Source organism: Chiloscyllium punctatum, chromosome 2 (assembly GCF_047496795.1).
Source record: "Chiloscyllium punctatum isolate Juve2018m chromosome 2, sChiPun1.3, whole genome shotgun sequence".
NCBI classification, from domain to species: domain Eukaryota; kingdom Metazoa; phylum Chordata; class Chondrichthyes; order Orectolobiformes; family Hemiscylliidae; genus Chiloscyllium; species Chiloscyllium punctatum.
Window position 1 is genome coordinate 138,985,090 of NC_092740.1, and position 23,452 is coordinate 139,008,541.

Sequence of the window (23,452 nt, forward strand, 5' to 3'; positions counted from 1 at the left end):
GCAGCACAAATAGTTAAGAATTGTTTTATCATGGAATAGTAATTAGTGTGTCTTTAAGCTTTTAAAGTTATCAAAAACCAAAATTTCTAATGTACTGAACTGCATCATGTATGTTTCTCACACCTTATTTGGACATCAACATTCAATTTCACACTGCTAATATCACAAGCAGAACTGGACCATGTTGATTCAGATGTTAACACAAGGGTGGGTCTGCCATGACATCTTGGATACAGAGGTGTATTATCTTTCCATCAAAGTCACTAAAAATAGCCTGAATGGTTACTACACAGAAAGAGGCCAGTTTATCAAACCTATAATCAGTTCTCTGCAGGAACAATTCAACAGCTACCACAGACCTACACTTTCCCCATTGCCTTTTGATTGGTGTTGTCTTCAGGTGGGGGAAGGGTTCTTATCCAATTCCCTATTGAAAGCTAACTTTGATGTGCCTCCACTAGACTCTCAGGCAAAGTATTTCACACCATAGTCATTCACTGTCTAAGAACAGTCCATCCTTCGTACTGTCAGTTTTTTTTTTGCCAACTACTTCACATCTATGTCCTCTGGCTCCCAACTCTTCCACCAGTGGAAATATTTCTCCCAATATTAGGTCGAGTAGGAGTAAATTCAACACCAGGAAGACAAGTTAATGTCAATGACAAGAAAAGACATGAACACGCCTCACCAACTGGAACAGGTGTAACAACTTCAGAGAAAAGAAAAGGGTTTATCTAAGACTTACTTTGAATGTGTTTGAAACTGCCAACTCTGAATTACTTCACAGCAACTTTCATTTAAAGAGTACCTTTACTGAACTGAATTGAGTTTATTGTCACGTGTACGGAGGCATGGTGAAAAGCTTTGCCTTGCCAGTGATACAAGCAGATCACATAGTTAAGTAGCATAGATAGTAAATAATAGGTAAACAACGGCAAAAAACAAAAGCACAGGTACAGGCAAATGTTAAGAGTTTGAGAGTCCATTCAGTATTCTAACAACAGTAGGGTAGAAACTATTGCAAAACCGACTGGTGCGTGTTCAGGCTTCTGTACTTTCTCCCTGATTTGAAGATGCCGGTGTTGGACTGGGGTGTACAAAAGTTGAAAACCACACAACACCAGGTTATAATCCAACAGGCTTATTTGGAAGCACTAGCTTTCAGAGCACTGCTCCTTCATCAGGTGTTTGTGGAGAACCTGAAGAAGGAGCAGTGCTCCGAAAGCTAGTGCTTCCAAATAAACCTGTTGGACTATAACATGGTATTGTGTGAATTTTTACTTTGCTCTCGTTGATGGTACAGGTTGTAGAAAAACATTGCCAGGATGGGATGGATCTTTACGAATGCTGTCGGCCTTTCCTTGACAGCAGGGCTGGTAGATGAATTCTAGAGATGGGAGGTTGGCCTTCTGATTGTTCTGTGACCATCTCCGATCTTGAATGGCACAGTTGGCAAACTAGGTAATGATACAATCCAGAATGCTCTCGATGGCACACCTCTAAAAAGGTATTCGCCATCATGCCAAACTTTCTCAGCTGCCTGAGGAAGAAGAGACATTGTTGGGCCTTTGTAACCAGTGCATCCACATGAAGAGTTCAAGAAAGCTTGTTGTGGATGACCACGCCCAAGAGCCTGACTGTTCCACCTCTGTGCTGTTAATGTGTAGGGGGGCATGAGTAACATCCTGCCAAAAGTCAATAATGAGTTCCTTGGTTTTGCTGGCATAGAGAGCTAGTTGTTCTCAGTGCACCACTTTTCCAGGACTTCCGCTTCTATAGTCTATTTCATCGCCGTCTGAGATTCAACTGACTATGGCGGTGTCATCAATGAACTTGTAAATGGAATTAGTCTGGTATTTGGCAATGCAGTCATGGGTATACAGTGAGTACAGTAGGGGGCTGTGTACTCAGGGGGGCTGCAGTGTTGAGTGTTAGTGACGATGAAATATTGTCTCCAATCTTCACTTTAACGTCCCCAAAATGTAGAAAAGCACTGATTTGATTTATTATTTTTGTCACATGCACCTAAGTACAGTGAAAAGTTTTGTTTGCATACAGTACAGGCAGATTATAACAAAGATCACAGACTGACTGAACATTACGAGGGATACAAAGTTATGACTGCAAAGGTGCTCAAAAAGCAAGGCCAACTTTAGATTTGAAATTTTAGAGGTCCATTCACAAGTCTGATAACAGCGGGGAAGAAGCTGTTCTCAAACCGGTTCACACATTTGTTAAGCTTTTATTCTAATGCCTGACGGAAGAGGTTGGAAGAGATTATAACCAGGATTTTAGTGGGGCAGGGTCTTTGATGATGTTGGCTGCCTTTCCAAGGCATCGAGAAGTGTAATGGAGTCAATAGGTGGAAGGTTGGCTCATGTGATGGACTGGGATGTGTTCACAACTCTCTGTAGCTTCTTATGGTCCTGGACAGAGCAGTTGCCATACCAAGCCATGATGCACCCAGATAGAACGCTTTCTATGGTGCACCCTTAAAAGTTCGTGAGTGTCCTTATGGACATGCCGAATTTCGTTAGGCTCTTGAGGAAGAAGGGGCACTGTTGTGCCTTCTTGACCATCATATTAACCTGGGTAGTCCAGAACAGATTGTTGGTGGTTGTCACCCCTAAGAATTTGAGGCTCTCGACCATCTCCATCTCAGCTGTATTGATGTAGATAGGAGTGTGCCACCCTCCTTGCTTTCTGAAGTTATTGAGCAGCTCTTTGGTTTTGCTGACATTTAGGGAGAGTTAAATGAGACTGTAAATGGCAGAACCCTTAGAAATATTAACAGATGGATCTAGAGTGCAGGTTCACAGTTCCCGAAAAGTGTCAACACACGTGGCCAATGTGATTAAGAAGGCAGATGGCATGCTTGCCTTCATCAGCCGGGGCATGGAGTGCAAGAGTTAGCAAACCATGTTGCAGCTATATAAAACCCTTGTAAGGCCGTATTTGGAGTCCGTGTTCAGTTATGGTCGCCACACTACCAGAAGGACCAGAAGGAAGGTTTGGAGAGAGTGCAGGGAAGGTTCATCAGGATGCTGCCAGCACTCAAGGACATTGGCTATGAGGAAAGGTTAAAAAAATTAGGAATGTTTTCACTGGAAAGATAGCGTCTGAGAGGAGACCTGATAGAGGTCTGCAAAATTATGAGAGACATAGATAGGGTGGATACTCAGAGGCTTTTTCCCAGGATTGAAGTTTCAATTACAAGAAGGCACAGTTTAAGGGAGTTTAAGGGAGATGTGCAAGGGACGCAGAATGGTAGGAGCCTGGAACGTCTTGCCAGAAGTGGTGGTGGAATAAGGCTTATTGACAACATTTAACAGGCATCTGGATGGTTACATGAATAGGGAGGGAATAAAGGGATACGGACAGAATATTCATTTGGGCAATAAGGGCAAAATGTTCATTTTTCAGTTCAATTAGAGCATGATGATCAGCACAGGCTTGAAAGTCCCAAGCGCTTATCCCTCTGCTATTTTTCTCTTTTGTTCTTTGTTCTGAGAGACTATTATATTTTTAACAAGTGACCAACCACTCTATCTTTTTCCTGTATTATGTTGCATCATTGTTTGATATCCGGCCTGCAATATTGGTGCCAAAATTGTAGATAGATTTCGGACAACATTTGGCCACACAGTCATGAGTGTATAAGGAGTACAGTAGAAGGTTGAGAATTGTCGGGGAGGAGGTGTGTTGCTTAACTTCATTGACTGTTGTCTGAGAGTCAGAAAATTAAGGATCCACTTGCAGAGGACAGAGCAGAGACCTAGGTCTTGGAATGTGGAGATTAGTTTGGGATTATAGCGTTGCTAAGTGCTCCATAGAGGTACATTGCACGATACGTTAGGTGGATTGGTCGTACACCTGGTTACAGTGGTGAGTTTAAAGGGGAGTCTCAAAGGAAGAAAGAGAGATGACAAATCAGAGAGGTTCAGCAAGGAAGAAGGGATACATAGACCAGAGTCCCTCTACATAACAATAGGAAGCTAACTTAATTATCCGAGAAATAATTTTAAAATAAGAAAGTTATTTCATTAGCAACCAATAACAATTCCAAAGGATACACATGTTCACACACATAATGGAAAGAGATTGAATCCTTTTAAAGTAATAGACTCTGCCTAAACTATTCCTTTGAATAACTGCTACTTTATGTATACAGGCCCTTTTACGTAAGAAAACATCCCAAAGCCACATCATGGAAGCACAGTTGAATAAAATTTAAGATTGAGCTACACACAGCAACATTAGACCAAAGTGCACGTGGCATCTTCTGAAGGAGAAAGAGATAAAGAGGTTTAGGAAAGGAATTTTAAAGTTTGGGAGATTGTCCATAACGGAGTGATTGAAATCAGGGTTTGCACATGAGACCACAATTAGAGGACTGCAGAAGCTAGGAAAAGGTATGTGTAAGTATGTATATGGAGAGCATGGGAGTATTTGAGAATAAGGATGACAATTTGCAATCAAGATAGAGCATAGAAGGTTGAGAGGGGACCTTATAGAAGCTTATAATGGTAGTTGTCTTTCCCCTCGGGTGGGGATTTCAAGACTAGGGGATACATTTTTAGGGAGGGAGGAGATTTAAAAAAAGACAGGAGGTGCAAATGTTTTACACAGATGGTTGTTCGTGTGTGAAATGAACTTCCTGAGGAAGTGATGGATGTGAGGTACAATTACAAAGTTTAAAAGACACTTGGATAGGTACATGAATAAGAATGGTTTAGAGGGATATGGGCCAGGAGCAGGCAGGTGGAACTCGTTTAGTTTGGGATTATGTTCGGCATGGACTGGTTGGATCAAAGGGTCTGTTTCTGTGCTCTTTGACTCTATGTTGCTTAACAGGGGCCAACAAGTATGCGAGTTATGGGTGATTGGGATTTGGTGCAAGAGAACATGAGCAACAGAGCTTTCAATATGATCATACTAGCTACATAAGACACTTGATAGCAGACCAGTGAGGAAAGCATTAGAATAGTCAAATCGAGAGGCACAGATTTGGTGATAATAATTTCATGATGACCTGATGATTTCAGCAGCAGCTAAAGTAAGGTAGAATCAGGTATTAGAGATGTAAATAAGTCATCTTAACAATGGCAAAGATGTGTGGCCAGAATTTATCCAGCAACCAGGGTTGTGAAGAAGTCTGGTTCAGACTCAGGCAGAAGCATGTATTTACTGACTAAGGAGCAGAGTTTGAGGCAGGTTCCAAAGACAATTACTTCAGAATTTCCAACAGTTAGTTGAAAGAAATAGCTGCTTATGCTGTTTCTGGAAGGAAGCTGCCATCCTTACCTGGTTTGGCTTAAACCTGACTCCAGACTCTCAGCAATGTGGCTGACATGCAACTGCTTGCTGGGCAATTAGGGATGGCAATAAATGCTGGTATGACCAGCAACATCTGCAGCCTGCAGACAAACTTTTTAAAAATTTAAAATCCAGTATTGGATACTGCTAATGCAGTCTGACAGTTTGGAGTAGTGGAGAGGGGTGCTGTGGTTAAGCTGGATGTCATCAGTACACATGTGGAAACTGATGCTGTGTTCTTCAGTTACAACATGTTGAAATAAGCAGGAGACAAAAATAGCTCCTTAGAGAACACAACTGACAGTGGTAGAAGAGCCTGAAGAAAAGCCAATGTAGATGATTGTTTAGCTGCAATTATGTTGAACAGAATGCTACCAACTAATTGCAATCATTGGGATAATTCAGACAGAGACCACAACATCCTTTCAGAGAAAACTGTAAAACAGATGATGGAGTACATTGCAGCAAGTGTGGAATGGAGATTATTTCTCAATTTCTTTTTTAAAAAAGCAAATACAGGCTCCATGGGTTGAGTGGCTTCAAACTGAACTGTGATTCTATAGTACTTTAGATCGTATTGTACAACATAAAGTCTACACATGGTTAAAAACTGCTTGCATATTATACGTCATCTGAAAATTGACTAAGTGAGGAAAAATACATTTTTAAAAAGCACTCAAAAGATACTCATAACCACCAATTCCACACATTGAAATGAGGTAAACTACACTGCAGTTTTCAGTGTGCAGTTGGCAAAATCAATTTTAAGTAGCTGAATTGTTTGGGATGAACTGGCCTTTGGGCAATATTTTTTTTAAATGATCTCAATGCCATGTTCTATGTTAAAATCCATAGACATATTAAAATGAAATTCATAACAGGAACTCTCACCTTGAACTCTAATATTGCAATCATTATCTTATCTGAGAGCAAGTTTCCAGGTCCAGCTATATCCTGTTCTCCAGGTTTACCTGGTTACAGTATTGTCTGAGAAATGCATCCACATTTTATATGTTATCATTCTATTAACCTTCTGGTCTCTGGCATTTCGTTTCGTAATTTTTTTAAAAATCCAGTTTTTGACACTCAACAAAAAAACAGTTTTGTTGCAAATTGACTGCTCTCAGCAATTAGGTTGTGGAGACTTGAATGCAGATTTAAATAGTCTTCAAAACATTGTTTTAAGAATTTTAAGAATTGAAATCACAGAGTTACCTCAGCTCATCTGGCCTCATATCGGGGAGGGGGGTGGGAGGAGAAGGTGAAGTCGAGCTGGAGCACCCATGCCTGGTTGAATTCCTGGGATTCATTTTGGAGTGCCTATCTGTGGAAGTCAGGCTTCCTGTCACCTTTCCTCGTTCCTCTTCCCTCAACAATCTAACATACTCGCATACATTGCTCTGTTAGACAAGACACCATCAGGTACAATCAGCATTGACAAGTTCCTAACCTCACCCTGCAAGGAATCAATATCTTTAGGAGAGCTAAGTCGCTTCCATTAAGTGCAAGATCCTGTAGCTATCACTGCCACCTCACATTCTGTTGTCCTCTTTTGCTCAAAGCTTTAATATTGTCGGCACTATCACGTTAATTGAATTTTGCAGTTAGTTAAAGAATTACAATTCTTTAATTTCAATTACAAATATAGTTGTACCTTGCTTATTGAGTTAAAGAACAGCAATGATCAAACGCTAACCCAAAAGACCCATGAGTTACCTGGTGCTCTTTCATTTTCTTCTACAGGCCCATTGAAGGTCACTCTGTAAAAGTTAGAGACCTAATGTCCTGCATGATTTCATGTTTAGTACCATCACTATGCCAGCAACCATAAGGTATTATGTAAAACAGAGCAAGAAATGTCCAAAATTTTAGAAACCGAAATAGATCATTCAATCCCTGAAGTCTGATTCTCTCGACAACAGATTGCACCATTTATCCAAATTTGTTCAAAATTTCTTGACGAAACTGAGTGTCGTGAAAGTCGCAGTAAGCTCCTCTCTCATTAAACAGCAACAACTGGTTGTGAGTTTGACCCGAGGGTCAACAGCACCTCAGGTGAGGTTGAAAAGGCAGTGTCTTCATGGTGACCTCAGCCGGTACAGGAATTGAATCCACCCTGCTAACAGCACACTCACCCAAACCACCCTCCCATCTACTGAGCTGACCAACCCCTAACATTTTTCACAAAACATTCAACCACATCTTTAAAAACTTCAACTGTGCCAGCATTCACAGCCTTTTGGACAGTGACTTTCTACTCGCTGTGTGTGAAAACATGCTTCCAGATTTCAGTCCTAATTGCCTTTAATTTTAAGATTATGGTGCCTTTTTCTTTATTCTTTACCTACCCCATCAAATTCCTGTATCATTTAAACACCTCATACAGATCATTCTTTAACTCAAGTTTATGCAACCTGTAATAAAAACAAAAAAACTGTAGATGCTGGAAATGTGAGACAAAAACAAAGTGCTGAAGAAACTCAGTAGGTCTGGCAGCATCTGTGGAGAGAGAAACAGAATTAACATTAACATTCAACTCCATTTAACTTCAACTGTTTCTAGGAACAGTTTTACTGCACTTGAAAAGTTAACTTTATTTCTCTCTCCACAGATGCTGCCAGATCTTCTACATTTCTCCAGCACTTTCTGTTTTAATCCAACCTGTTCTAACTCAACACTTGAAGCTTCATTATTCTTTTCCAAAGTAATGCTTGAAGAGAGCAAAGAGCGATCCAAGTTTCCAAATTGCATGGAATAAAATTCACAACTCATTCATGCAAAATAAAATTCTCCCTATGATTTAAAGTTCTTCATTAGTCCTTCTCCATTGACATGAAGCTACGCCCATTCTCTTCTGTTTGTATGAAACCTAGATCTCCACATTCAGCAGCAAGCACAAGTGCTGCAAATGGGAGATGATGGTCTTGCGGCATTATCACTGGACTATTAATCCAGAGACCCGGGTAATATTATAGGGACCCAGATTCAAATCCTGCCACAGCAGATGGTGAAAGTTGAATTCAACAAAAATCTGGAATTAAGAGTCTAATTATGACTGTGAATCCATTGTCGATTCGAGAGTGTAGTGCTGGAAAAGCACAGGTCAAGCAGCATCCGAGGAGCAGGAGAATAGACGTTTCGGGATAAGCCCTTCATTCCTGAAACATTGATTCTCCTGTTCCTCGGATGCTGCCTGACCTTCTGTGCTTTTCCAGTACTACAGTCTTGACTCTGATCTCCAAGCATCTGCAGTCCTCACTTTCTCCACCTCTTGCTGATTGTTAGGATAAACCCATCTGACTCACCACTATCCTTCAGGGAAGAAAACTGCCATCCTTACCTGGTTTTGGCCTACTTGGGGCTCCAGATCCACAGCAATGTGGCTAACTCTTAACAGCCCTCTGGGCAATTAGGGGTGGGCAATAAATGCTCGCCTAGCTGACAAACCCCTCATCCCAAGATTGAATTTAAAAACAGTAAAATCTATAAAAAGCTGAGACTTCGCACCATCACTGCAAGACCAAAGGTTAGATTATTTTCAGTGGGAAAACGAAAATGTAAAATTATATTAAGATACCATCTTAATTTCTAAATCACAATTGATTTCCTGACAATTGAAAGTTTGACAAACTTTGTTCATATTCAAGTGATTACATTTCAACTGATCACACCAGCTTTAAAATCAATTGCATCCCATTTCATTATCTAAATCTGAAACTATTCAGTAACATGCAATCAAGTCCATGCCGACCAGATATCCCAACCCAATCTCATCCCACTTGTCAGTACCCGGCCTATATCCCTCCAAACCCTTCCTATTCATATACCCATCCAAATGCCTCTTAAATGTTGCAAGGGTCTGTTCCCATGCTGTACTTCTCTATGACTCTAAGTGATTAAAATGGTTTGTTATTTCCAGATATACTAATTCAATTACGGTATTGCTCTTTCGGAATAAAGTAATTGGGCAAAGAAAATACATTCCTCTTAATTTAACAGGTTACCTGACCAATGATTAAAATCTTCTTCATGTTACCAAGCATTCTGCTTTGTCTTTAATTGCAATTTCACAAGCACCACTCTCACCAAAATGAGGTGGCTAAATGTTCTTCAGCCTTGATCACAGTAAATCATTAGAATGTATAATCAAAGCTAAATTCTTCAGACTATGCAATGTAATTTAAAAAATCATTTGTTCAAATCAGCCAACTTGAGAGTATGCTGTGACTTAGTTGGTGGCACTCATTGCTGAGTCACAACTCCCGATCCAGGATTTGAGCACAGAAATTAAGAATGGTATCCCCAGTGCAGAACTGAGGACTTGCTGCAGGTGCCATGTTTCAGATGAGACATTAAACCAAAGTCCTACCTGCCTCCAGAGATGGATTGAAAAGATCATATGACACAATTTGAACAGTGTTACCATCCACGGCCTGACCAATATTTATCCCTCAACCAACAACATAAAAAGCAGACAACATGATTATTGTCACATCCCACAACACCAGGTTATAGTCCAACAGGTTTATTTGGAAGCACTAGCTTTCATCAGGTGGTTGTGTGGGAATTTGCTACATGCAAAATTAGACTCATATTACTTCATCACAAAAGCAAGTATGCTTTCAAAATATTTCATTGTCTGTAAAGTGCTTTGAGATGGCTAGTAGTCACGAAAAACACAACAAAAATGTAAGTCTTTCATTTCCGTTTTACATTACATTTCAGCAAAGCAAATGTTGCTCACAATATAATGACCTTGTAATTCTAAATACACACAATTACATGTGAAAAGTATTAAACCAATAACTGCTGTACTCTTTAACTTCAAATGAGTGTCAGTGACTGCACTTTTAACAATAATTTAAGTGAACAGTTAATTGAGATAACTGTAGTGAGCACATTAAAATTATTAGAATCTTTTGAGGAGGTAACAATCAGGATACATAAATGAGAAGCAGTAAATGATATAGATTTGGATTTGCAGAAGATGTTTGATAAAGTACCAGTAGGCTCGTTAATGAGATAAGAGCCTGTGGTGTTGGAAGTAGTATATTCGCATGGATAGAGAATTGGCTAACTAGTAGAGACAGAGGGTTGGGTTAAGAGGGCACTTTCAGGAGATAACCTGTAACTTGTTTTGTGTCACAGGGATCAGCGCTGAGACAGTAACTATTTAACTATCTGCCAGAGCATTGTGAATCTATGGAGTTTTTAATCACAGAGGGCTGCAAAGGTTGCATCATTAAGTACATTCAAGGCCAAGATAGATTTTTAATCAGTAAGAGATATAAGGACAATGGGGAAGAGACAGGAAATTGAGTTGAAGATTACCAGATCACCCATGATCTCATTAAAAGGAGGAGCAGACTCAATGGGTTGAATGGCCTACTTGGGCTCTTATGGCAAAATAAGATTTTTTTTACAACTGCAAACACTGCAGGAAAATGGGGTCAGTCATTGAAGAAAAGTAGGAGGATGACTGACAGCCATGCTTGAAACTGAATCACTTCTATTTCAGCAATCCTGGTGATAACAAAATCCCTTAATATTTCCAGCTGATCTAACTTAGTCCTTCCAGTAATTAGTACTGCTGGCTAAGAGGAAAACAATGTTTCCCAACTACACTAAAAAAAGTAAACAAAAACTGTGATGTATGGTTGTTTCTTTCCTTAACTTCTTAGTTTTTTAAATAGTACAGTTGCAACAATCACATAACTTTTTAACCTAGAAGCTTCCTGTATATCTCCAGAGATTCAAGACAGGCAGTACTCACCATTAATATGCATCCTTTGGCCTATATACAATTTAGATTTCACAGTCAGCAATAAAGTCTCACCATTAACTGGGACGGAAGTTTCCACAAAGTTCCATAAATTTTTGTGGAATGGATTTTCCTTCTTGTGATTTTACTTTTAATTTGATGCCAAGTCATGGCATCCAGGTGTTTATTAAGCAAGCTAAGCAGTGAATCACACTCAAGCAATCAGTAAGTAAAATGAACTTCAATTTTATGAATGTATATAAAACAAATCTTTCAATATTAATTAAATTTCAGAGAGATAATTAAGTCATTGGACATGCACATGGGATTAAAAGAAATTAAATATCAAACTTTTCTTTAAAATTTTCAACATGTGGATATTCTTTTGATTCTAAGAGAAATCTAACGTTCCACGAAAGTAAAATGAGTTTTTCAGAGCCAGTATGAACTTAATATGCCATTACAAACACTGCTTATACGATACATATCTAGGTGTATTTTTTTTCAAGAGTTTTACATTGAGGCTAACAGCACAAAAAGTTAGGCTTTCATCCATTCAATGATTTTAAGTTGACTGTTAGACAGCAGGGGGCTTCAATATCACTTCCCATATGATGCATAAAATTACTAGCAACTTTCATATTTCTCCTATTAAATGCTCCCAAAGTTGCTGCCAGTTTCACAGGCGCAATATCGATGAGCACTAACAGTTTCACCATCATTATCAGCCAAAGTCCAAACCAATACAGTTTCCGTTAAATGCATGAACCACCAGCAAATTGCAAAAAATACAATTCAATGAAAATTCAATGAAAATATATGAAGCATATGTCATATAACCATAAAAAGAATGAGATTCTATCTCAGGCCTGTACTAAGTCAGGGTGTCTAATTTGGGCTAATCTAAAAGTCTCAATCTAAACATCGTGGCATAGACAGAGAACACAGGGGGTTAACACCTTCAACATATTATCTAGCTATCACCCATTGTTACAGCTAACCTGAGAATGCAACTTTTAAAAAAAGGTTTTGTGATTTACACATGAAAGAAGTGAAACTATCATGGCATTCAAACAGATGAAAGACTCAACAGACAATCAAGGTATTTTTCAATGTATAATTTCAGTTACATCACACTAAATTTTTGCTATAAATTCTGTGTTTTAGGATTGAGTCCTGCACTATCACCTGAAGGAGTGACGCTCTGAAAGCTAGCATGCTTCCAATTAAACCTGTTGGACTACAACCTGGTGTTGTGTGATTTTTAACTTGGGACAAGAGAAGTTCTTCTTGTTCAATCCCAGTAAACCTTGTTGGGAATGCCCTTGTGGAACACAGAGAGAAAAGGGAGAAATTTGAGTCAAAACTTGCAGCCATTGATAGAGGTGCCAAATGACAACTGACATCAAAGGGAGCATACATCAGGAATAAGCAAATGGCCATAGGGAGAAAACAGTAGGAAAAATGCTTTACAGATATTCAGGGAGGGCAAGGAAAAGTTAGTTCTCAAAATGTTATTGGACAGCTTAATGTTACTCAGATTTCAAACACACCAGAGACAAGAAATACTGTATCACTTCCAAAAGATATTACCACAATGGCAAAATACTCAACTCTTGCCCAAAAAACTGTGACAAGATGCCTTCTTGAAGACAGCTAAAACAGATTACATCAATTAGATACCAAAAAAATGTAAACCAAATAAGCTGAACCTGCAGAAAAACAGGTGTTATGCAATTACAGGAACCAACTGCTTCGCTCAATTTCCACAAAAAGAGGTGGGATGGTGGAAACCAAAAGCTTATGTAAGAGGTTATAAAGAAAACCAAAAACTGCTACCAAAACAAACTTAGCATGTGGGAAGAAACTGGGAGTGAGATTCATGATCATTCAGCATCAGACTGCTGTGCTTAAGTACTTACAATACTTCATGAGGGGTTGTATGTTGTTCCTCCAATTACATTTATCATCACCATCTCAGGTTTGCAATAAGGATTTTCTTGACGTATTCCTTAGAATCATAAAGCTATTGTTGCCTAGTCTGTCTAACGTTGTCCTAACTTTGTCTCAATTATTTCTTTTTATAATTCTGTAATTAAAATGGTACTGAATTGTAGGAACTTATATCCATCTCCCTGTATTTTCATAAATACTGTACAAGTTACAAAACATTGCTATTGTATTCTACGACTCGACATTCCAGTGATCAGTGACTCAATTTAAATTTTTGATTCTCGACTTGGAACATGCATTCATGTCTGAAACTTTTTGATATAGTGACTGCCCTGCACCCAAGGTCTCACAACCATAGAAAATCATAGGACCAATGACAGACTGAACACACCTACCTCAGGAATCACAGGCACTCAACATCCCCAAAGAGGGAATCATTGATACACAAACAGCAATGCAGGGGCATCAGTGACACACAAAATCCATACAGATGTCAATTACCCCTAGCCTAAAGATCACTGACAATGAATATTTGCATCGTGGGAGGTGCAAAACAGAATATCTTCATCCACGGGGATCAACAATGCACAACATACATGACCCCCAAGGATCACTGGCATTCTTGATTTCCTTTAGTGACACTCAATATCCCTTTTGTGTGGGGATCAGTGACATTGCGTATCCCAAACCCTTGGATTACCAATATTTTATTCTCCACTTCTCAGGATCAAATAAACTGTATATTCCCCATCTCCACAATCAGGGACATCGACATCCCCCAACCACCACCCCCAAGGATCAGAGGCAGCAACATTCCCCAACCCCTGGGGCTCAGTGACACACAGACACCCCTACCTCCAAGGCTCAGTGATACAGACAACCCCATCCCCAGGGCTCAGTGACACAGACACCCCCCCCCCCCACCCCTTGGGGCTGAGTGACACACATTCCCCCCCACCACTTGGGGCTGAGTGACACACATTCCCCCCCACCCTCCCCAGGGCTCAGTGACACAGACACCCCCGCCCCCTGAGATTCAGTGACACACATTCCCCCCACCCTCCCCAGAGCTCTGTGACACACATTCCCCCCACCCCCCGGGGCTCTGTGACACACATTCCCCCCACCCTCCGGGGCTCTGTGACACACATTCCCCCCACCCCCCCGGGGCTCTGTGACACACATTCCCCCCACCCCCCCGGGGCTCTGTGACACACATTCCCCCCACCCCCCCGGGGCTCTGTGACACACATTCCCCCCACCCCCACAGGGAAATCCGCCGCTTTCCGGCTCGGGCTCTAGGCCGGAGTGAGGCCTGTGTTTTACCGGGTTTTCCTGGCGGCCTGTGGCCGGCCCGCGGGCTCACTCACCCTCGGCGATGACCCGCTTGATCCGCAGCTTCATGTCCCCCAGCTCCACGGTCTGACCCACGAAGTCGTTGTGATCGCGGCCGGCGGCCATCCCGGGGGATCCCGCCAGGAAATCGAAAGCCGACTGGAAGATGGACATTGCGGCAGCGGGGGCCGGGGCCGGGGCCGGGGCCTGGGCCTGGGCCGGGGCCGGGCACAGGGAGACTCCGGGGAAGGAGGGACACGGGTCACCGGGCTCGGGGGAAGGGGCAGACTCTCCGGGAATCCGCCGCCAGCCGGATCAGGAGGAACCGCTTCCGCAGGAACGTCACCGAGAGAGGGGGAGGGGCCAGGGATAGGGAGGGAGAGAGGGAGTGTGACAGAGAGGGAGGGAGGGAGTGTGACAGAGAGAGAGGGAGGGAGTGTGACAGAGAGGAAGGGAGGGAATGTGACAGAGAGGGAGGGAGGGAGGGAGGGAATGTGACAGAGAGGAAGGGAATGTGACAGGGAGGGAGAGAGGGAGTGTGACAGAGAGGGAGGGAGAGAGAGAGGGAGTGTGACAGAATGTTAGAGAGAGGGTGGGAGGGAATGTGACATAAAGGAAGGGAATGTGACAGGGAGGGAGAGAGGGAGGGAATGTGACAGAGAGGGAGGGAGGGAATGTGACAGAGAGGGAGAGAGGGAATGTGACAGAGAGGAAGGGAGGGTATGTGACAGGGAGGGAGAGAGGGAATGTGACAGGGAGGGGAATGTGACAGAGAGGAAGGGAATGTGACAGGGAGGGAGAGAGGGAGTGTGACACAGAGGAAGGGAGGGAATGTGACAGGGAGGGAGAGAGGGAATGTGACAGAGAGGGAGGGAGGGAGTGTGACAGAGAGGGAGGGAGGGAATGTGACAGAGAGGGAGAGAGGGAGTGTGACAGAGAGGGAGAGAGGGAGTGTGACAGAGAGGGAGAGAGGGAATGTGACAGAGAGGAAGGGAGGGTATGTGACAGGGAGGGAGAGAGGGAATGTGACAGGGAGGGAGGGAATGTGACAGGGAGGGAGGGATGGAGGGAGGGAGGGAGGGATGGAGGGAGGGAGGGAATGTGACATAGAGGAAGGGAATGTGACAGGGAGGGGGAGAGGGAGGGAATGTGACAGAGAGGAAGGGAATGTGACGGAGGGAGAGAGGGAGTGTGACAGAGAGGAAGGGAGGGAATGTGACAGGGAGGGAGTGAGGGATGGAGGGAGGGAGGGAGGGAGGGAGGGAATGTGACAGAGGGAGAGAGAGAGAGGGAATGTGACAGAGAGGGAGAGAGGGAATGTGACAGAGAGGGAGAGAGGGAATGTGACAGGGAGGGAGGGAGAGAATGTGACAGGGAGGGAGGGAGGGAGGGAGGGAGGGAATGTGACAGAGGGAGAGAGAGAGAGGGAATGTGACAGAGAGGGAGAGAGGGAATGTGACGGAGGGAGGGAGGGGAATGTGACAGAGAGGAAGGGAATGTGACAGGGAGGGAGAGAGGGAGTGTGCCACAGAGGAAGGGAGGGAATGTGACAGGGAGGGAGAGAGGGAATGTGACAGGGAGGGAGGGAGGGAATGTGACATAGAGGAAGGGAATGTGACAGGGAGGGGGAGGGGGAGAGGGAGGGAATGTGACAGAGAGGAAGGGAATGTGACGGAGGGAGAGAGGGAGTGTGACAGAGAGGGAGGGAGGGAATGTGACAGGGAGGGAGAGAGGGAGGGAATGTGACAGAGAGGAAGGGAATGTGACAGGGAGGGAGAGAGGGAGTGTGACAGAGGGGGAGGGAATGTGACATACAGTGAGGGAGGGAATGTGACGTAGAGGAAGGGAGGGAATGTGACGTAGAGGAGGGGAGGGAATGTAACAGAGGGGGAGAGAGGGAATGTGACAGAGAGGAAGGGAGGGAATGTGACAGAGAGGGAGGGAGGGAATGTGACAGAGGGAGGGAGTGTGACAGAGGGGGAGAGAGAGAGAGGGAATGTGACAGAGAGGAAGGGAGGGAATGTGACAGAGGGAGGGAATGTGACAGGGAGGGAGGGAGGGAATGTGACAGAGAGGGAGAGAGGGAATGTGACAGAGAGGGAGGGAATGTGAGAGGGAGGGAGGGAGGGAATGTGACAGAGGGAGGGAATGTGACAGAGAGGAAGGGAGGGAATGTGACAGAGAGGGAGGGAATGAGACATACAGTGAGGGAGAGAATGTAACAGGGAGGGAGGGAGGGAATGTGACAGGGAGGGAGGGAGGGGAATGTGACAGAGAGGAAGGGAATGTGACAGGGAGGGAGAGAGGGAGTGTGACAGAGAGGAAGGGAGGGAATGTGACAGGGAGGGAGAGAGGGAATGTGACAGGGAGAGAGGGAGGGAGGGAGGGAGGGAATGTGACATAGAGGAAGGGAATGTGACAGGGAGAGGGAGGGGGAGGGGGAGAGGGAGGGAATGTGACAGAGAGGAAGGGAATGTGACAGGGAGGGAGAGAGGGAGTGTGACAGAGAGGAAGGGAGGGAATGTGACAGGGAGGGAATGTGACAGGGAGGGAGGGAGGGAATGTGACATAGAGGAAGGGAATGTGACAGGGAGGGAGAGAGGGAGTGTGACAGAGGGGGAGGGAATGTGACATACAGTGAGGGAGGGAATGTGACAGAGAGGGAGGGAATGTGACGTAGAGGAAGGGAGGGAATGTAACAGAGGGAGAGAGAGAGAGAGGGAATGTGACAGAAAGGAAGGGAGGGAATGTGACAGAGAGGGAGGGAATGTGACAGAGAGGGAGGGAGGGAATGTGACGGAGGGAGTGTGACAGAGGGAGAGAGAGAGAGGGAATGTGACAGAGAGGAAGGGAGGGAATGTGACAGAGGGAGGGAATGTGACAGAGAGGGAGGGAATGTGACAGGGAGGGAGGGAGGGAAGGAGGGAATGTGACAGAGAGGGAGAGAGGGAATGTGACAGAGAGGGATGGAATGTGACAGAGAGGGAGGGAGGGAGGGAGGGAGGGAATGTGACAGAGGGAGTGAATGTGACAGAGAGGGAGGGAGGGAATGTGACGGGGGGGAATGTGACAGAGAGGGAGGGAGAGAGAGAGAATGTGACATACAGTTAAGGAGGGAATGTGACAGGGAGGGAGGGAGGGAATGTGACAGAGAGGAAGGGAGGGAATGTGACAGGGTGGGAGAGAGAGAATGTGACATACAGGGGGGGAGCGAGAGAGGGAATGTGATGGACAGGGAGGGAGGGAATGTGACAGAGGGAGGGAATGTGACAGGGAGTGAGGGAGAGAGGGAATGTGACAGGGAGGGAGGGAGAGAGAGAATGTAACATACAGTGAGGGAGGGAATGTGACAGGGAGGGAGGGAGAGAGAGAGTGTGACATACAGGGAGGGAGCGAGAGAGGGAATGTGATGGACAGGGAGGGAGAGAGAGGGAGAGAATGTGACAGAGAGGGCGGGAATGTGACAGAGGGAGGGAATGTAACAGGGAGGGAGGGAGAATGGGAATTTGACAGGGAGGGAGGGAGAGAGGGAATGTGACAGAGAGAGATGGGAATGTGACAGGGAGGGAGGGAGGGAGAGAGGGAATGTGACAGGGAGAGAGCGAATGTGACAGGGAGGGAGGGAATGTGACAGAGGGTGAGAGAGGGAATGTGAAAGAGGGAGGGAGAGAGGGAATGTGAAAAAGGGAGGGAGGGAGAGAAGGAATGTGACAGAGAGGGAGGGAGGGAGAGAGGGAATGTGACAGAGGGAGGGAGAGAGAGGAAAAGTGATAGAGAGAGGGAGAGAGAAGGAATGTGACAGAGAGGGAGGGAGGGAATGTGACAGAGGGAGGGAGAGAGAGGAAAAGTGATAGAGAGAGGGAGAGAGAAGGAATGTGACAGAGAGGGAGGGAGGGAATGTGACAGAGGGAATTGGACAGATGGAGGGAGAGAGAGGAAAAGTGACAAAGAGAGAGAGAGAGAGAGAAGGAATGTGACAGAGAGGGAGGGAGCAAGGGAATGTGGCAGAGAGAGAGGGAATGTGACAGAGGGGGAGGGAGGGAGAGAGGGAATGTGACAGAGAGGGCAGGAATGTGACAGAGGGAGGGAGAGAGGGAATGTGACAGAGAGGGCAGGAATGTGACAGAGGGAGGGAGGGAGGGAGAGAGGGAACATGACAGACAGTGAGGTATGAAATGTGACAGGGAGAGAGGGATTGTGACAGGGAGGGAGGGAGGGAGGGAGGGATTGTGACAGGGAGGGAGGGAGGGATTGTGACAGGGAGGGAGGGAGGGAATGTGACAGGGAGGGAGAGAGGGAATGTGACAGGGAGGGAGAGAGGGAATGTGACAGGGAAGGAGAGAGGGAATGTTACTGAGAGGGAGGGAGGGAGAGAGGGAATGTGACTGAGAGGGAGGGAGGGAGGGAATATGACAGAGAGGGTGGAATGTGACAGAGGGAGGAAAAGTGACAGGGAGGGAGGGAGGAAGAGAGGGAATGTGACAGAGAGAGGGATTGTGACAGGGAGGGAGAAAGGGAATGTGACAGAGAGGGAGTGTGACAGTGGGAGGGAGAGAGGGAATGTGACAGAGGGAGGGAGAGAGGGAATGTGACAGAGGGAGGGAGAGGGAGGGAATGTGACAGGGAGGGAGAGAGGGAATGTGACAGAGAGAGGGAATGTGACTGGGAGGGAGAGAATGTGACAGAGAGGAGGGAGGGAGAAGGAATGTGACAGAGAGGGAGTGTGTCAGAGGGAGGGAAAGAGGGAATGTGACAGAGAGGAAGGAGAGAGGGGATGTGACACAGGGAGGGAATGTGACAAAGGGAAGGAAGGAGTGTGACAGAGAGGGAGGGAGAGAGGGTGACAGGGAAAGAGAGAATTTGGGACAGAGGGAGGGAGGGAATGTTACAGAGAAGGAGGGACGGAGAGAGAGGATGTAACACAGAGTGAGAGAATGTGACGGAGGGAGAGAGTGAATGTGCCAGAGAGGGAGGGCTGGAGAGAGTCAATATGATAGATGGAGGGAGAGAGAGAGTGAATGTGACAGAGAGGGAGGGCCAGAGAGAGTGAATGTGACAGAGAGGGAGGGCTGGAAAGAATGAATGTGACAGCGAGAGGGAGGGAGGGAATGTGTCAGAGAGATGAAGGGAGAGATAGAGGGATTGTGACAGTGAGAGTCGGAGAGGGGAACAGAGAGACTGTGACGGAGAGTGAGAGATGGAGAGAGGGAATGTGACAGAGACAGGGAGGAAGAAAGACAGAGGGAATCTGACAGAGGGAGAAAGAGAGATTGAGACAAAGACAAGATTAGAGTGGTGCTGGAAAAGCACAGCAGGTCAGGCAGCACCCAAGGAGCAGGAAAATCAACATTTCGTTGATTTTCCTGCTCCTCGGATGCTGCCTGACCTATTGTGTTTTTCCAGCACCACTCTAATCTTGTCTCTGATCTCCAACATCTGCTGTCCTCACTTTTGCCTAGATTGTGACAGAGAGAGTGGGTGAATCTGACAGAGTGGAAATGTGTCAGAAAGACCGAGAGGGAGGGAGGGAATGTGATGGAGAGGGAAAAAGAGAATGTGACAGGGAGAGAGGTGGGGGGAATGTTACTGAGAGAGAGAGAGAGGGATAGAGAGTGTGACGGGACTGGGGTTCGGAGGGGGGGGGGGGGGTGGGGAGTGGGGAATGAAAGATAGGGTTAATGTGACCGAGAGAGGAAATGTGACAGACAGAGGGTGGGAATAAAAGAGAGAGAGAATGTGACTGAGAGAGAGGGAATGGAACAGAGGAGGGGGGAATGTGACAGGGAGAGGGAGGAGAAATTAAAGACAGCAAATGTGACAGAGAGGGGAAGGTGGTATGAGAGAGAGAGAGAGAATGTGACAGAGAGGGAGAGTGAGTGAAAGAGAGAGAGCATTTGAGAGAGTGAAAGTGAGGGGAGGAATGTGACAGAGGGAGGGAGAGAAGAGGGTAATGTCATAGCGTTATAGAGATGTACAGCATGGAAACAGACCCTTCGGTCCAACCCGTCCATGCCGACCAGATATCCCAACCCAATCTAGTCCCACCTGCCAGCACCCGGCCCATATCCCTCCAAACCCTTCCTATTCATATGCCCATCCAAATGCCTCTTAAATGTTGCAATTGTACCAGCCTCCACCACATCCTCTGGCAGCTCATTCCATACATGTACCACCCTCTGAGTGAAAACGTTCCCCCTTAGGTCTCTTTTATATCTTTCCCCTCTCACCCTAAACCTATGCCCTCTAGTTCTGGACTCCCCCACCCCAGGGAAAAGACTTTGCCTATTTATCCTATCCATGCCCCTCATAATTTTGTAAACCTCTATAAGGTCACCCTTCAGCCTCTGACACCCCAGGGAAAACAGCCCCAGCCTGTTCAGCCGCTCCCTGGAGCTCAGATCCTCCAACCCTGGCAACATCCTTGTAAATCTTTTCTTAACCCTTTCAAGTTTCACAACATCTTTCCGATCGGAAGGAGACCAGAATTGCACGCAATATTCCAACGTGGCCTAACCAATGTCCTGTACAGCTGCAACATGACCTCTCAGCTCCTGTACTCAATACTCTGACCAATAAAGGAAAGCATACCAAACACCTTCTTCACTATCCTATCTACCTGCGACTCCACTTTCAAGGAGCTATGAACCTGCACTCCAAGGTCTCTTTGTTCAGCAACACTCCCTAGGACTTGACCATTAAGTGTATAAGTCCTGCTAAGATTTGCTTTCCCAAAATGCAGCACCTCACATTTATCTGAATTAAACTCCATCTGCCACTTCTCAGCCCATTGGCCCATCTGGTCCAGATCCTGTTGTAATCTGAGGTAACTGTCTTCTCTGTCTGCTACACCTCCAATTTTGGTGTCATCTGCAAACTTACTAACTGTACCTCTTATGCTCGCATCCAAATCATTTATGTAAATGACCAAAAGTAGAGGGCCCAGCACTGATCCTTCTGGCACTCCACTGGTCACAGGCCTCCAGTCTGAAAAATAACCCTCCACCACCACCACTGTCTGTCTTCTACCTTTGAGCCAATTCTGTATCCAAATGACGAGTTCTCCCTGTATTCCATTAGATCTAACCTTGCTAATTAGTCTCCCATGGGGAACCTTGTCGAACGCCTTACTGAAGTCCATATAGATCACATCTACTGCTCTGCCCTCATCAATCTTCTTTGTTACTTCATCAAAAAACTCAATCAAGTTTGTGAGACATGATTTCCCACGCACAAAGCCATGTTGACTATCCAGAATTAGTCCTTGCCTTTCCAAATACATGTACCTCCTGTCCCTCAGGACTCCCTCCAACAACTTTCCCACCACCAAGGTCAGACTCACTGGACTAAAGTTCCCTGGCTAGTCCTTACCACCCTTCTTAAACAATGGCACTACGTTTGCGAACCTTCAGTCTTCCGGCACCTCACCTGTGACTATCGATGATACAAATATCTCAGCAAGAGGCCCAGCAATCACTTCTCAAGCTTCCCACAGAGTTCACAGGTACACCTGATCAGGTCCTGGGGATTTATCCACCTTTAACCGTTTTAAGATATCCAGCACTTCCTCCTCTGTAATCTGGACATTTTGCAAGATGTCACCATCTATTTCCCTACAGTCTATATTTTCCATATCCTTTTCCACAGTAAATACTGATGCAAAATATTCATTTAGTATCTCCCCCATTTTCTGTGGCTCTACACAAAGGCCGCCTTGCTGATATTTAAAGGGCCTTATTCTCTCCCTAGTTACCCTTTTGTCCTTAATATATTTGTAAAATCCCTTTGGATTCTTCTTAATTCTATTTGCCAAAGCTATCTCATGTCCCCATTTTGCCCTCCTGTATTCCCTCTTAAGTATACTCCTACTTTCTTTATACTTTTCTAAGGATTCACACGATCTATCCTGTCTATACCTGACATATGCTTCCTTCTTTTCTTAACCAAACCCTCAATTTCTTTAGTCATTCCCTATAGTTACCGGCCTTCCCTTTCACCCAACAGGAATATACTTTCTCTGGATTCTTGTTATCTCATTTCTGAAGGCTTCCCATTTTCTAGCCGTCCCTTTACCCGCGAACATCTGCCTCCAATCAGCTTTTGAAAGTTCTTGCCTGATACCATCAAAATTGGCCTTTCTCCAATTTAGAACTTCAACTTTTAGATCTGGTCTATCCTTTTCCATCACTATTTTAAAATGAATAGAATTATGGTCGCTGGCCCCAAAGTGCTCCCCGACTAACACCTCAGTCACCTGCCCTGCTTTATTTCCCAAGAGTAGGTTAAGTTTTGCACCTTCGCGAGTAGGTACATCCACAGACTGAATCAGAAAATTTTCTTGTACACTCTTAATAAATTCCTCTCCATCTAAACCCTTAACACAATGGCAGTCCCAGTCGATGTTTGGAAAGTTAAAATCCCCTACTATAACCACCCTATTATTCTTATAAATAGCTGAGATCTCCTCACAAGTTTGTTTCTCAAAATAGTCAGTGCGACCGGGTCGCAAGAATGGGAATCAACAAACCTGACTGCCCCGGCCGACCCATTGTCTCAGCTTGCTCCTGCCCCACCGAACTCATCTCTCCATACCTCGACACAGTCCTGTTCCCCTCAGTCCAAGAACTCCCCACCTATGTTCGGGACACCACCCACGCCCTCCACCTCCTCCATGATTTTCGCTTCCCCGGTCCCCAACACCTTATCTTCACTATGGACATCCAGTCCCTGTACACCTCCATCCCCCATCACAAAGGACTCAAACCCCTCCGCTTCTTCCTTTCCCACCGTACCAAGCAGTACCCTTCCACTGACACCCTCCTTCAACTGACTGAACTGGTCCTCACCCAGCACAACTTTTCTTTCCAATCCTTCCACTTCCTCCAAACCAAAGGAGTAGCCATGGGCACCCGCATGGGCCCCAGTTATGCCTGCCTCTTCGTAGGATATGTGAAACAGTCCATCTTCCGCAGCTACACTGGCACCACCCCCCACCTTTTCCTCCGCTACATCGACGACTGTATCAGCGCTGCCTCGTGCTCCCGCGTGGAGGTTGAACAGTTCATCCACTTTACCAACACCTTCCACCCC

General features: G+C 45.2%; 1 protein-coding gene across 3 annotated transcripts in view; it reads right to left on the reverse strand.

Moving 5' to 3' along the window:
• gak (cyclin G associated kinase) overlaps nt 1–14,799 on the reverse strand; it is a 109,406-nt gene extending 94,607 nt beyond the window's left edge. For 2 of the 3 annotated variants that reach the window (XM_072589108.1, XM_072589109.1), the window contains exon 1: nt 14,401–14,799. In XM_072589108.1, the coding sequence (XP_072445209.1) occupies nt 14,401–14,539 (139 nt within the window). In that variant the 5' untranslated portion in view covers nt 14,540–14,799. The remainder of the gene's footprint in view (nt 1–14,400) is intronic. The other variant, XM_072589107.1, reaches the window with a different exon arrangement.
• Between the last annotated feature and the right edge of the window lie 8,653 nt (nt 14,800–23,452).